We start from the raw sequence: 11,560 nt of genomic DNA on the forward strand, positions 1-11,560 counted from the left end.
GCCTCCCAAAGTGCTGGGATTACAGGGGCGAGCCACCACGCCCAGCCCCCCATGGAGCATTTAGAGATGGAGCCTCTGTCAGCTTGGCTTCCTGGATGACTCAGATGGGCAGACAGCCCCTCACACCTGCATCACACACATAGAAGACACAAGAAGTAAATCTTTTGCTGTGCCTCACTGCTATTATTTCCAATTGTTTCTGCTGCATAACTTGGCCTATTTTGACTGATACATTTGATACTCTAGAGCCGTTTTTTTTTTTTTTTTTTTTTTTTGTGGGAGGAGTGCACCGTTTCTGGAAGTACTGCACCAGGTTGATGAGTCAGGTGGACGGAGCAAGCTCCTATTCCATCTCCTTTCTGCAGAAAATCCACTTAGTATATTGTACTCAGATAGAGGACATATCAGATATTAACTGTAGATATTCACTAAGATACTACACTTGATCTTAGCCAAAGGCCAAAAGGCCAAAAAGCAATGAGCCTTTTTTTTTTTTTTTTTTTTTTTTCCAATTTAAGGAGGAGAGAGTTTTGTTAGTTTCTCTTGCTTCTTTTGTTGAGGAAACAGGAGGATAGAAGGGCCAAGAACAGTGGAAGGAGATACATGTGCCTGTTCTCCATTTGGGCCCGCAGTCTAGTATGAAGTCCCAGTGGATAGCCAGCAGCGACAGCAGGAGCAGGCAAACACGGGTGGCTTTGTTACAGAACATGCCTGAGACATCACTCTGCAGACTCCCAGAAATGACCAAGGGAGATTTGGGAAGAGTGGCTAAGGTCCTGGTGTTACACTGGAGGTGCTAGGAACTACTGCCATTTGGAATTAATATTACTGTGACCTTATGTGTTTATATAGGCTCAGGAGGTATGGGGACAGCAAGTCAGATAATAATTCAGCTGCTTTGGTTCATCGAGACCTGGAGCATGTCTGCGAACGTGTGACAATATACACCTATTGATCTTTCTGATTGACTGTTGGCCTTATGCTCTGTCATTTGTCCACGTAGACTACTTTTATCTGGCAGTATGGATCAGTGTATATTTTCTTTAGCAGTTAAACTGAATGTATAAAGTATTAATTTTGTGAGGAAGAAAACCAAAATGTTTAATTAAAAAGCCAGTATAATTTCTAGACTTCAACAAGGGACCGATTTTCCTTTTTTTTTTAATAAAATAGTTTTCTTTTTGGGAGAGAGGTGTGAAGTGTTTTGCTAAACTGTATTTACCTTGTCTATAGTAATGACTTTAAGAAAGCCAACAAACTCTCCCAAGGTAGATTTTATAAGGGGTGAAGGATGCTGGAAAGGAAGAAATAATAGAGAAACTGTTATGAAAGCAAAGATATTTGTGTGACTGCAAATAGTACAAAAAATAGAAACTTTTTTGTTATCATCAAACTTAAGTTGAATTGCATGAGGCTTTCATTTTAACACCCTGCCACAAACCCACAAATTCAGCTATGCTATCCAGGAAATGTTATTTACGGTTTACCCTCACCTTAGACTCTCTGACCCTTGAAGACACCTTAGAGGATTGGCTGCCCCTTTCTCTCTCCTCTAGTTTATCATCTTTGCCTCTTAGCTTTAGGCAGCAGCACAGAATTTCCTGGTGACACCTGCTTGTGACCCCAGCTTTGAGAATCCATTAATTCTTCTCCATCTGCTTGGATCGATAGCTAAGGCAACCCTGGGCATCACAGTTTTGTGCACAGTAGAGCCATCCATTTTCCTCTTGAAAAATCGTGTAAAAATTGGGAACAATGTCAACATGCAAAATAGAATTTCTTCTTTGGATAGTCAATGGCAAATTACTTCTGTTACTATTACATTTCTTTCAAATATTATAACTTAAAAATGTATAAAGCTCTTTCAAATGAAGTAACTCATTTTTTTTTTACCCCAAAATGGTAAAGTCCAATTGAATATTATTATTCCTCACTTTTTTGACTAGGAAACAATCTTGCTCAAGGTTACCAATTGGTAAAAGGAACGGGACTCACACTCGGAACGTCACACTTTTTGGCCATCTTCCCCTTTCTTTATTTAAGGGTCATCATTAAATAATTAAAGGGTGACTTCTCTACAATATTTTAAAGCTTCAACACTGTTATTTTGCTTCTATACAAAGGAGTAAAGAAAAAATTTTCCACTTTGAGGTAAAGTACGATGGAGTGCTCCTCATGTGTGACTGCTACATCTCCCTGAGAACCAGCTCTCTTTCCCACATTGGCAAAGGAGGCCCGTGCCTCTCTGAACCACCTTCCAAATTCACCCAAAAATCTAGCTGCTGAAAAGAGCATATGTACAAGCAGATAGCTGTGATCTGACAACTTTGGATACAAATATTAATCAAAAGAAAAGTAAATAAATAGTTGCCTGTATGTTACTTCATCCAAACCCTACCTTATTAGTCCCAAAAATAACAGCAGTAAAATATTAGCAGCAACCATTTACTGAATGTTTACTCTAGAGCCAAGCCAAGCAGAACACTCAGCCCCATGTCCAGCCACTGTCATTTAATCCTCAGTATAAGCCCGCAATGTCAGTGCTATCCTGGCTTTATTCTACTGACGAGGTGCTGAGGCTTACAGAGCTTAGGTAACTTGTCCAGGTTTTACAGCAGGCAAGCAGCTGAGCGACATCTCCACTCACACCATTGACTTTATTCTTGTACAACAGGAAATCTCATTTCATAAAAGAAAAGTTTCCCACAAATAAAATCAAAATTCATCCAACCCAGAAATAAGCTGAAGAAGTTGAGAGGTCATCTAACAGAGTTCTGCTTTGCTCATTGGAAACTGACTTCAGTGGAGACTTGTTAATCTTGTCAGTTTTCCTAGAAAATTAATTTGCTTTGCAACAAAGTCTTAAAACTGTGTGTATTAAATGTTACAGCTAAGCTAGACCCTTCAGCTAGTCACAAACTCTTCAGTTTAGAGGGGGAAAACAGTAAATTAAGAGAAAGCAATGGGAAACATTTTTCACTGAAAGAAAAGCGAGCCACATAATATATGATTTTTTTCTAGCTTCAGGGTCTTGACCCCTTGGGGATGTTGAAAGGAATAAATGGATTGATTGAGGAAAGGGAAAAACAGCAACTTTAAAAAGCTTGTGGCAGATTAGATGGTGTTATGATGCCTGCTCCTGACTTCCTCCTGCCAAAATGAGATTCATTAAAGAAAACTCTTAAGTAAATTAAAATTCTGCTCGTCAATACCCTCCCCTCCAGATGTTAACAGCCAACTGTGGTTCGTTTGACGACATGGCTGTGGGTAATCAGTAGAAACATTTCTATTAAGAAGGATGATGAGAAGCACTGGGAAATATTTTATGTACTTTTAACCAAAAATGACTGGACAGCTGACTGATTGATGACTTCTGGTATCAGGAACCCAAGATGCTCTCACTGTGTGAGCAGTTGCTCATGAGTTCAGTCTGGCCATTCCCGCATCAACAAGATGCTTTTATTCCCTGACTTATGTCTACGATGAAAAGGTGGCTTAGAGAGCAGCAGCAGGGAGGAATCTTTGGCTCAGACAGTGTCAGGCCCCTTGGTGGATTGTGGCCATTTCTGGACTTATCACCAGGGTAGCGTATGTTCTGGGATACAGCAACAGTTCTTCCTGTGGGTATTTCAGTTTATGGAAAAACGGCAGAAAACAGAACTGCCTATGTCAAATTAGAATCAACTTCCTGTCCTGCTGCGTGTGTGTGTATCGATCCATCTATCTATCTATCTATCTATCTATCTATCTATCTATCTATCTACCTACCTACCTATCTCTGTCTGTTTACACATGTAACTATCTCTATAATGGAGATATATCTCCATTGGAACAGCAATCAAAGGACACGTCTGGTCAGCAGGGTTATTAAATGACACAGTTACTTCCCGGTGTGGTGGGTGGGGGCTTGCACCTGGAAGAAGGCAGAGTAGGTTACACACCTGTTGTCATCTCTTTAATGCTGAAGGGAAGTTTAGAGTGCCCCCTTCTGTCACGTAAATTTCAGAAAATAGGAATGTTGATGTGAGTCAAAAGAGTATTCATTTGCTTGAATGTTTTTTTTGAAATGGAGTCTCGCTCTGTTGCCTAGACTTGAGTGCAATGGCGCAATCTCCACTCACTGCAACCTCCACCTCCCGGGTTCAAGCAATTCTCCTGCCTCAGCTTCCTGAGTGGTAGGGAGTACAGGTGCGTGTCACCACGCCCGGCTAATTTTTGTATTTTTAGTAGAGATGGGGGTTTCACCATATTGGTCAGGCTGGTCTTGAACTCCTGACCTCGTGATCCGCCCGCCTCGGCCTCCCAAAGTGCTGGGATTACAGGCGTAAGACACCGTGCTTGGCCTGTGCTTGAATCTTTTACCAGATTGTCAGCTCCTTAAAAGCAGGGACTTGTTAGTTATATTTGCAACCTGTCGTTGGGTGCTTGGACCATAACAGGAGCATAATAGATATTGTAAACGAATCAATAAATGAATGAGTTTTGGCTTGATTTTGAAATGGAGGAGGTCACCTTTTTCACTTACTTTGAAATGCTATGGTCAGACAGGGTTCAGGGGTGCTTCCTGCCAGAGGAGTGTCCTCCCCTAGAAGACCAAGTGTGTCCAGGGTGTGCACAAGAGGGGAGGAGGAGTGGATGGGCTGCTTTGCTCAGTCTGCTCTGGGTTTTAGGAGAGAAGGAACCCTCACGGAAGAAGAGGCTAATTTGTCCTGAAGCTTACCAGAGGCTGAAGCTCCAATACAGTGTTCTCAGCCGTCACTGAACCTTAAATCTACTGGGAGTATTAAAAAAACAAACCAACCAACCAGGATCCCACCGTAGGCTAATTCAATGAGAACCTGGGGCTGGTGATAATGAAGGGAATGAGGACTTAAAAAAATCTCTAATATGCAGTCAGAATTGGGGGCTGTGGCTCCATTTCAGTGGCTCTCAGCTCGTTGATATGTCAGAATAACATGTTAAAAATATGTATTCATAGATACTCTCCCCCACATCCAGAGGTGGGCGTTAGGGTGTCCAGGTGGGGTTCATACTTCTGTAATGACACATTTTGAAGACCATCAGGATTGAGACAACTCTTTGGCTTAGGATTTCATGTTTCAACAAGCAATCTAGGGTGCTTGTTAAGAACATAGATTCCTGGGTTTGCCCTAAATTTACTGAATCAGACTCCTGAAGAGAGGAACATGGGAATTTGTAGTTTTAAAAATGCCATTCTCATAATAAGGGAAACATTACTAGCTTGTGTTTCTTAAAATGTGGCCCCCAGATCAGCAGCATTGGCAGCACCTGGGAATCAGAAACTTTGGGGTGGGGCCCAGCAGTCAGCTATTGAACAAGCCCTGCAGGTGATTCTGATGCCCACTCCAGCGGGAGGACCACTGCTCTAGTTCTCTATTTTTCAACAGCACTGGCACCACCTGGGAGCTTGTTAAAAATGCAGACTCCTGGCCCCACCCCAGACCCAAGGGGTTAGAATCTACAGTTTAAGAGGCTCCCCAGGTGATCTATATGCACACTAAAGTTTGAGAAGCCTTGTTTATACCCCCAAATAAATACCACTTTGCTGTGGAAATCAACAAGTGTAAGCTTCTTTAACAGGAAGCAAAATCTAAAATCGATGTTTCCCTTTAAGAACAGAAGTGGCTTTAATTCTAGAGAAACTGTGAAGCAAATCATTTGGAACTATACTATTAAAACAAATCCCTGCATTGTGTTATTAATTCAACTGAAGTGAAGGATTCAAATACAATTAGATGTAAAGTTCTTTATTTTTTAGACAGAGTCTTGCTCTGTCACCCAGGCTGGAGTTCAGTGGTGCGATCTCAGCTCACTGCAAACTTTGCCTCCTGGGTTCAAGGGATCCTCCCACCTCAGCTTCCCTAGTAGCCGGGATTACAGACGTGCACTACCACACCTGGCTAATTTTTGTATATTTTGTAGAGAGAGGGTTTCTCCATGTTGACCAGGTTGGTCTGGGACTCTTGAGCTCAAGTGATCCACCCGCCTCGGCCTCCCAAAGTTCTGAGATTACAGGCGTGAGCCACCGCTCCTGGCCAAAATTACATGTAAAGTTCTAACCTCTGTCCTGTATTATTTTGTCTTTCCATAGTTTCCTAGTTTCATATAGAGTCTGTCAAAGTATTCTACTCCAGAGCCTGACTTTACACCTTTGGAATATAAATTTGTGGCGCACACACACACAAACACACACACACACACACATCTATTAGATTAGTCAGGGTTCTCCACAGAAACAGAACCAATAGGATATATATAGAGAGAGGCAGAGGGCAGTGGGGAGGTATTTTAAGGAATTGGCTCACGCAGTTATGGGGGCTGGCAAGTCTAAAATATGCAGGGCAGGGCAGGGCAGCAGGCTGGAAATTCCAGCGAGAGTTGATGTTGCAGCTCGAGTCGGAAGGCAGAATTCCTTCTCATTAGGGGACCTCAGTGTTTTGCTTTTAAGGCTTTAAACTGATTAGATGAGGCCCACCCATATTATGGAGGGTAATCTGCTTTGTTCAGATCTACTGATTTAAAAGTTAATAACTTCTAAAAAACACCTTCATAGAAACATCCAGACTAATGTTTGACCAAACAACTGAGGATGTGGTACAGTGAAGCTGACACATAAAATTAACTCTGTCTTTACACATACACACATATGCATATATATGTTTATAAAACATTTTTTGAATGTTCTAGAAAGTCATAAAATATGCCTATTATCAGAGCTAGTGATAATTTCAGAAAGTTCATCTATTATTACTCATTCTAAATGGGTTTTTCCTCTGTTCTATTTTCCCTTTCATTTCCCACCTTGCATTAAACTTATGTTCAGACAATATGGCCGGCAGGTGGCCCATGCCTATAATCCCAGCACTTTGGGAGGCCAAGGTGGGCAGATCACCTGAGGTCAGGCGTTCGAGACCAGCCTGACCAATATGGTGAAACCCTGTGTCTACTAAAAATAACAAAAATTAGCCGGGCGTGGTGTTGCGTGCCTATAGTCCCAACTACTTTGGAGGCTGAGGCAGGAGAATTGCTCGAAACCAGGAAGTGGAGGTTGCAGTGAGCTGAGATCACACCATTGCACTCCAGCCTGGGTGACAAAGCAAGACACCGTCAAAGAAAGGAAGAAAGGAAGAAAGGAAGAAAGGAAGAAAAAGGAAGAAAGAAAGAGATGAAAAGAAAAAAAACAACTTATGTTCAGACAATATAAAATCTTAGGATAACCTATGGCACTCCAGATAGCTGTCACAATTGCTTGTCCTCTCATATCTTTCAATAGCGAATTTGAATTAAGTAAATAATTTTTGACAGTTGCAACTTAAAACACACACAGTGAATCTTATTTTAAACATTGCCCCTGAGGTTTAAGTAAACTTGGCCTGATCCCACAGTTAAAGGCTTGAAGCAGTCAGAAGTTATTTTTACTCTCTTTTCAAATTATCAGCCTACCTTTCTCACTCTTCATTGACCTTGGCGTTTGTGTCCATAAGGGCCATTTAGGTGTGGCTCTTGCTATACAGAATGACAACTCCAGACCAGGCAAAAAAAAAAAAAAAAAGGGAGGGGGGGACAGCTGTCCTGGAGATAGACGCCAATTAATTTTGAAGCTTTTTTCTTTAGTGCATTATTATTATTATTTTTGAGACAGGGCCTCACTGTCACCCAGGCTGGAGTGCAGTCGCATGATCAGGGCTCACTGCAGCCCTCCTGCCTTAAGCAATCCTCCCGCCTCAATCTCCCAAGTAGCTGGGACTACAGACACGCACCACCATGCCCAGCTAATTTTTAGTATTTTTATTAGAGATGTGATTTCACCATGTAGGCCAGGCTGGTCTTGAACTCCTAGGCTCAAATGAACCACCCGCCTCAGCCTCCCAAAGTGCTGGGATTACAGGTGTGAGCCACTGCGCTTGGCCAATACATCATCTTTTAAACACAATAAATGATTTCTGTATGGTAGTATAAAGATCATTTGTGTAGGCAAGATTCTGAAGATATTCTTGCACAGCCCAAGAAGAGAAAAGGGGGTTAATTTATAAGAGAATTTCTAGGTGTGGCCCCAGATAGCTCCTTGGATTTTTGCTTGCCTGTGTCTTAGTTGTGTCTTAGCTGTGCTTAGCTAAGGGATTTAGCTATGCACATGAGTCACTTTAGACCTCTACCGAGGTTGAAATTACCGGGTACTAAAAGTCATACAAACACTCTGGAAATGACAATGATTCCAGAGATGCATTTGGCCACTGTTTGTTTAGGTGGATGATGGTATCAGGTGGGACTCTCACCTGTGACAGAATCTCATCCAATTTAAGGATAATGAGGCTTTGATGGAAGGTATCACAGAACTGCTGTGCTGCGAGACTGAGGGCAGCTGCAGACACCTGGGGACGGCTCCTGCATCCTAGGATTGGCTTATCCCTGATCATTCTCTCAGACTCCTCCATATAAGGTGGGATGGCTGCTGACCAAGCTGAGGTTACGTGAGTATAGTTTAAGATCAAAGAGGTTACAGGATTTCCTATTGGCTCCAGAAGAAACATCTCCCTAGTTGAGTCACAAGCTCATCCCTAGACCATCACAGCAGGCAGGAGGAAGGTTCTGTGAGGATTCCAGTCCAGGTCAGTTACCTTGCAAGTATTTGTACCTAGAAAAAGTGGGGACAAAGTTGGGCTGGGAAGATATAAAACGAAAGCTGGTAGAGTTTAAGAATTTGCTTGTTCACGGATTTTAATCGCTCTCTTGGCAGTCTCCTTCTATGAGGAAGTTTCTTGCCCTTCTATAAGAGGTTTTTAGTTTTTGTAGTGTGCCACCAAGGCAGCCATTTTTGCTTATGGCTGATTTTTCATGCTCCATCTTGTATTTATTTCTTTTCCTTGGGGAACTCTTGCTGTTAAAGCGAGGTGTTCTATTTGGTAAGTATTGGGGTTCTGTTTGGTTATGGTGTAATAACTATCTGGCATATGGTATAATAATTATTTTTTATTTTTATTTTTTTGAGATGGAGTTTCACTCGTGTTGCCCAGGTTGGAGCGCAGTGGCTCGATTTTGGCTTACTGCAACCTCCCCATCCTGGGTTGAAGTGATTCTCCTGCCTCAGCTTCCTGAGTAGCTGGGATTACAGGCGCCCACCACCATGCCTGGCTAAATTTTTGTATTTTTAGTAGAGACTAAAAATGGGGTTTCACCATGTTGGCTAGGTTGGTCTTAAACTCCTGACCTTTGGTGATCCACCCGCCTCGGCCTCCTAAAGTGCTGGGATTACAGGCTTGAGCCACCGTGCCTGGACTTGTAATACTTATTTTTAATGGCTTCGTTGAGTAAGTAGATGTTCTTGTACCAATCTCTTAGACACATTATTTCTAATTTACTCTCTTCCAAATGTGGCAAGATGGGATTTTTTTTTTTTTCCTATTGAAACTTTTTATTCCGTTTTGTTGATGGTTAACGAAAACAGCTCTGCCCATAACTCACTGAAGCTTGGAGTTATGACACCAACTTGTATTTGGCCAATTAAGAAAGAGTCCAAACTGCAGTCTTCTTAGAAGGTCTATTCAGTTGATAAGTGGCACTTAGCTGATTTTTTTTTTTTTTTGCATATAACCTTTAATAAGAACTCTTAAGTTGCATTGATTATGTCCCAAGAAATAAGGGACCTATGGTAATTCAGATGGGCACCTCTGAAAAGATCATCAGTTTTCTGTCCTGTTCCAGCCAGATTTTTTGGAAAACCTTCAGGAAAGACTGAAATTCCCCACCAATTGAGACTGTATGCAAGTCTTTACAACATTAATTGGAAAAAACAAGAATCCCAACATGGCACCCAATAGACCTCCACAGATAAAATCATTGACCAAATGAGCAGTGTGAATCGTTGCGGTAGGCAGATGGTCCTTAATGGGACCTTGAAGGCCAAAAAACAAGACATTGCTGAGTCCATTCCGGAAAAGAATGGTCACCAAGCCTCAATAATACTCTCCAATTCCATGACATTTCAGTGCCTTGAAAGCCTGGTAAATGTTGGTAAATTTGTCATGATGCAGCTTCGATAATATTCTCCAATTCCGTGACGTTTCAGTGCGTTGAAAGCCTGATAAGTGTTGGTAAGTGTGTCATGATGCTTGTGGTCTTGAAGCAATGTCTGAACTCTTTCCAGTGGAGTGAAAGTTGCTTCTGTTGTCCCTGAAAGCACTGCCGCCACACCACGGGTTGCAAAACTCTGGAGCACTGACATGCTTGTGGAGAAGGCAGGATAAATCCTCATACAGACCAAACATAAGTGCAAGTATAGTTGTCTTCTGCATCAGTGGGGGAAGGATTCCACGATACAAGTTTCGAAATCCATCCCTTCTCAAATGAAGTTTTACATCACGGGTTTTGATGCTATACAGCTGTTGTCGAAAGAGGACATTCTGAATGGGAAATGTGATTGTGAAGTTGTTGAGGGCTGCACAGCAGCCACACAAATAATGCTTCATTTCACCAACATTTGTAATATGAGGTGATATATCTTGTTTTGAAGATGTTAGTATTGGTGGCCTCTTTTCATGAGCTTCTGAATCCATCATGTTGCTTAAGAGCTTTCTTTTTCATTAAGGACTTTTTTTTTTAAACCTGTAATATCATCTGAGCCTGGAGTTTGGCAGGATGATAGCTTTTTGATAATGTTCCCAATTTCTTCCACTGTTATTCTTCTGTTAGATTCTCTCTTCTTGAGTCAATTTTGATAACTAGATTTCTGTTCTCCAGGCATCCATTTCCAAGATGGGATTTTCTTTTACCTTCACACCCATTTTTTCTTTCCCTTTTCACCTTCAGTGAGAGAAGATATTTTATAGACAGAATAAAGAGAACTATTAGTAGAATACTTTAAAAATTTGTTGTGAGAGGTAGTCGATGTCAGAAAGAGAAAGGCTTGTTTTTCTGGTAATTGTTCTCCTCTGAAGAATCTCAAAGGCAAATGCTTCCCCCATGAAGCATGGTAAGGACTTGCTACTTCTGTCAGGTTGGAGATGCTTTCACTTCATGGGTAATGCAAAAAGAAACATGTACTCTGGAGGAAAAGAAGAGGAAATATTTTTTAAAAGACAAAGAAGGAGGGAAAATGTAGAAAAAAATTTTTGGAAACGTATTCTTGGAAGAATCTGGATGGACAGTGAAGGTTTTATGGTTTCATAAAATAGAAACTAGGCTGGGTGTGGTGGCTCACACCTATAATCCCAGCATTTTGGAGGCCTAGGTGGAGGGATCACTTGAGCCCAGGAGTTCAAGACCAGCCTGGGCAATGTAGGGAGACCCCCGTCTCTATAAAAATACAAAAATTAGTTGGGCATGATGGTGCATGCCTGTAGTACCAGCTACTCAGGAGGCTGAGGTGGGAGCATCACTTGGGCTTGGCAGGTTGAGGCTGCAGTGAGCCGAGATCATAGTCCTGCCTGGGCAACAGAGAGTGAGACTCTGTCTTAAAAACAAACAAACAAACAAAAAAATAAACCAAATACAGATAACTTAAGCATTGAAAAAATATGGGGCTGGGCATGGTGGCTCAGGC

General features: G+C 41.8%; 1 protein-coding gene and 1 non-coding gene across 2 annotated transcripts; both read right to left on the minus strand.

Moving 5' to 3' along the window:
* Positions 1-279: 279 nt before the first annotated feature.
* On the minus strand, positions 280-471 carry LOC111553188. Its single transcript, XR_002734842.1, has one exon. It is a non-coding gene; the product is annotated as a U2 spliceosomal RNA (small nuclear RNA).
* Positions 472-10,121: 9,650 nt separating this feature from the next.
* On the minus strand, positions 10,122-10,764 carry LOC111553176 (solute carrier family 25 member 51-like). The gene has a single exon (XM_026455047.1). It carries the CDS (start codon positions 10,575-10,577, stop codon positions 10,122-10,124), a length of 456 nt encoding a protein of 151 aa, XP_026310832.1. The 5' UTR covers positions 10,578-10,764.
* Between the last annotated feature and the right edge of the window lie 796 nt (positions 10,765-11,560).

This window comes from Piliocolobus tephrosceles, chromosome 7, assembly GCF_002776525.5.
Source record: "Piliocolobus tephrosceles isolate RC106 chromosome 7, ASM277652v3, whole genome shotgun sequence".
In the NCBI taxonomy this organism is placed as follows: domain Eukaryota; kingdom Metazoa; phylum Chordata; class Mammalia; order Primates; family Cercopithecidae; genus Piliocolobus; species Piliocolobus tephrosceles.